We start from the raw sequence: 3,978 nt of genomic DNA, 5'->3' as shown, positions 1-3,978 counted from the left end.
ACAAAGGGGCAGCCGCCTGCGCGCGGAGCCCAGCCCGGCGGGCCCGCCGCCCCGGCCCGCGCAGCCCGGCGGGCGGGCGGGCGGGCGAGCGAGATGCGGCGGGGGCCGAGCGGCGGCGCCGCGCCCGCCCCGCCCGCCATGTGAGCCGCGCGCCCGGGCGGCGGCGGGGCGGCGGCGGCGGCGGCGGCGGCGGCGCGGGCAGGAAGCGAGGCGCGGGCGGGGCGGGCGCGGCGGCCGGGCCGGAAGGCGGGGAGGGGCCGCCGCCGGCCGCGCTCGTCGCCTCCGCCGGGCCGCGCCTCCTCCCCCCAGCGCGGCGGAGGGGGCCGGAGGAAGATGGAGGCCCACATCTCGTGCCTGTTCCCCGAGCTGCTGGCCATGATCTTCGGCTACCTGGACGTGCGGGACAAGGGGCGCGCGGCGCAGGTGTGCGCGGCCTGGCGGGACGCCGCCTACCACAAGTCGGTGTGGCGGGGGGTGGAGGCCAAGCTGCACCTGCGCCGGGCCAACCCGTCGCTGTTCCCCAGCCTGCAGGCCCGGGGCATCCGGCGCGTGCAGATCCTGAGCCTCCGCCGCAGCCTCAGCTACGTGATCCAGGGCATGGCCAATATCGAGAGCCTCAACCTCAGCGGCTGCTACAACCTCACCGACAACGGGCTGGGCCACGCGTTCGTGCAGGAGATCGGCTCCCTGCGCGCCCTCAACCTGAGCCTCTGCAAGCAGATCACCGACAGCAGCCTGGGCCGCATCGCCCAGTACCTCAAGGGCCTGGAGGTGCTGGAGCTCGGGGGCTGCAGCAACATCACCAACACCGGCCTTCTGCTCATCGCCTGGGGTCTGCAGCGCCTCAAGAGCCTTAACCTCCGCAGCTGCCGCCACCTCTCGGACGTGGGCATCGGGCACCTGGCCGGCATGACGCGCAGCGCGGCCGAGGGCTGCCTGGGCCTGGAGCAGCTCACGCTGCAGGACTGCCAGAAGCTCACGGACCTTTCGCTCAAGCACATCTCCCGGGGGCTGACGGGCCTGAGGCTCCTCAACCTCAGCTTCTGCGGGGGCATCTCAGACGCCGGCCTCCTGCACCTGTCGCACATGGGCAGCCTCCGCAGCCTTAACCTGCGCTCCTGCGACAACATCAGCGACACGGGCATCATGCACCTGGCCATGGGCAGCCTGCGCCTCTCGGGGCTGGATGTGTCCTTCTGCGACAAGGTGGGGGACCAGAGCCTGGCCTACATAGCTCAGGGGCTGGACGGCCTCAAGTCCCTCTCCCTCTGCTCCTGCCACATCAGTGACGACGGCATCAACCGCATGGTGCGGCAGATGCACGGGCTGCGCACCCTCAACATTGGACAGTGCGTGCGCATCACGGACAAGGGCCTGGAGCTGATTGCGGAGCACCTGAGCCAGCTCACGGGCATCGACCTGTACGGCTGCACCCGGATCACCAAGCGCGGCCTGGAGCGCATCACGCAGCTGCCCTGCCTCAAGGTACTCAACCTGGGACTCTGGCAGATGACGGACAGTGAGAAGGTCAGGTGAGGGCGGCCGCGCCGGCGCCCCGCGCCCGCCCTGCGCATCCTGCCCGCGTCGCCGGCCCCGCGCTCACTCGCACATTTAGACGGCGGCGCTGCTGGCCAGGGCAGAGCTGGGACCGTGACCCGAAGCGGGCTGTTTCTCCTCCGGCGCCCTCCCCACCGCCAGCCCTTTCCCGTGGCCTCTGGGGTCCCGTGCTAGCCCTGCCCCGCCCCCCTCCCCGGACGGAGAGACGGACTCCGGGACTCGCCACCCACTCGCGGGCGTGGGCAGCGGAGGACCGACCTCCGGCTCCCCGGGCCCCGCTGCTCTGCAGTTGGGGGTGGGGTGGGGGCGGGGCGCGACGAGTCCTTTCAACCCTGAGGAGTTGAGGAAAATGTCTGCCTTCACTTAAGCGTTCGTTTAAATACTGTGATCTGGTTTTTATTTCGAAATGTATAAAAAGCAAACCCAACGACCACGGCCTTTTCACCCTCCTTCCACTTGGTAACTAACCAACCCCAGTCTCTTCCCCGCGCTTCTCCTCCGCGGTGCTCCCCTAGTCACACTCATTTCATTTTGTATTTGCTTTCCTTTTTTTTTTTTTTTTTTACATTTTGAAGAAATTGGAAACCATGGTCCTTTTTTTTCTGCTGAATATATTCTATATATTATATATATATAAATTATATATATATTATATATATATGTTGGCTACCTCGTTTTGATTTACTTTTTTCTCTGAAGCCCTGGAATTCTACAAGAGAGATATTTTGAAACTGAAACATTTTTGTGCCTAGACTGGAAAGATGCCCATTGGGTTTGTACGTATTTTTTCTTTTTTTTTTTTTTTTTCCCTCCGGCTCTTCCCAACCTCCATCCACCGAGTGTGTCCCATTTCTACATTCTGGCTGCAGTTTTCTTTTTCTCCTCGTTCATTGGGATTTGAGGACCCGGCTGTGTTCCTAAATCTTGACTTAATTTATAGCACAAGTGTGTGGGAGACATGAGAGTTGACTGCTTTTTTTGTTTGCGATGCAGATTATGTTTTGAAGATTATTATATATGCAAATTATGTCCTACCCTCATCCTCTTCCAAATTTCCCCACAAAAAGGTCACATGCGAGGCTTCCCATTGGAAGTAGCGGAGTTGGCCTGCACAGACCCTGGGGCTGTAATGTGCAAAAGGGGAGGAGACTGAAATTCATGTCTTATCTGTGTTCTGTTAATAAAATGGGAGCTTGTGGGTTTAAAAAGAAATTCTGTTTCTAAATGGAGGAATAGATGATTTTATTTTGGTGGGGGTTGGGACTTGTGGCTTTAAAAAAAATTGCTTTTGAGTAGGATGTATATTTTTGTTGGATTTCATTTGTTTATTTTTTTAGAGTCCTCCACAGCAACATGCGAGACCATGGAGTTAAAGAAACCCAGAGACCTTTATCAATGAATTGTACTGTTTGTGAATTTGTATAAATAATAACAAAGATCCTCTTAAAACGTTTATATTCTTACAGTAAAAGGTTAAACTGATATTTATATAATAAAAGAGGAAATATGAAGTATGTTTTTGAAAAAACACAAAAAAACCTAATCTTGTATCTGTGAATTATTTTCAAGGCATTGTGTGGGGTAGAAGCCAAAGGAGGGGGTGCTGTCGCACACTCAAGTAAAAGGTTATAAGGCATAGAGTTTGGCGCGTCCTATGTGAGTTAGTACCAACACCCAAATGTCCCCCTTGTAGAAATGTGATTAGACTGTAGAGATTTCTATAATCGTTGGTTTTAAACTGTCAGCATGGAAGCTTAAAGAAAATGAACAGAATGGGACTTTTTGAAAACCAGATTGAGGAGTCACAGTCACCCCGAGTGACCAGTTTTTCTCCGGGTAGAAAGGAGATCTAGGGGTAACACCGAAAAAGTGGGTCAAGAGATATGAAGTGGCTGAAGAAGCTGTGTCTTTCTTTACCCTCAGAGCGGGTGCGGGGAAGACATGAAGGGTGGAGGGAGCTGAAGCCATTGTTCAGAAAAGTTGAAAGAGCACTGTCCGTGCCCGCTGCCGCGCAGTCATGCATACTGAATGCGGTGAGAGCAGGTCCCAGTGGGGAGGGCGGGCGGCTCTGCCCTCTTAACATTCCCCTCCAGGCCTGGCGGCCTGGAGCACTTTGCTGGGGGCTGGGGACGTTGGCCGGCCTTCTTGCACATTTTCATTTTAAGTACTTGCAGCTCAGAGGCTGGCCACTCACAGCCACCGTGTTGAGGGCTCTTAGCCGGAATTCGGGGCAGATAAATGCATCCCGACAATTCTAACAGAGTTCCCTTTGGTAGACAATAACTAAATCATCTGACACCCTGGAGATGAGCTGTGGAAACCTATGAGTATAAACGCTCTAACAGTGCAGTAATCTATATGCCTTGTCTTAGTTTCTGAAATTACTTTTTTTAAACAACAACAAAAATACTGATCCCAGCA

General features: G+C 56.0%; 1 protein-coding gene across 2 annotated transcripts; it reads left to right on the top strand.

Annotated features, from left to right (window-relative positions):
- Positions 1-333: 333 nt before the first annotated feature.
- On the top strand, positions 334-2,982 carry FBXL14 (F-box and leucine rich repeat protein 14; the record flags this gene model as incomplete). Of its 2 annotated transcripts, none has more annotated exons than XM_080705552.1 (2): positions 334-1,532; positions 2,895-2,982. In XM_080705552.1, 2 exons carry the CDS (start codon positions 334-336, stop codon positions 2,980-2,982), a joined length of 1,287 nt encoding a protein of 428 aa, XP_080561678.1. The 2 variants fall into 2 exon arrangements, with proteins under 2 accessions (XP_080561678.1, XP_080561679.1); XM_080705553.1 differs by having other exon boundaries at positions 334-1,485; positions 2,895-2,930.
- Between the last annotated feature and the right edge of the window lie 996 nt (positions 2,983-3,978).

This window comes from Muscardinus avellanarius, assembly GCF_963383645.1.
Source record: "Muscardinus avellanarius genome assembly, chromosome: 11".
Taxonomy (NCBI): domain Eukaryota; kingdom Metazoa; phylum Chordata; class Mammalia; order Rodentia; family Gliridae; genus Muscardinus; species Muscardinus avellanarius.
The sequence above is the reverse complement of the archived record's forward strand: the minus strand, read 5'-3'. Positions and strand labels throughout refer to the sequence as shown.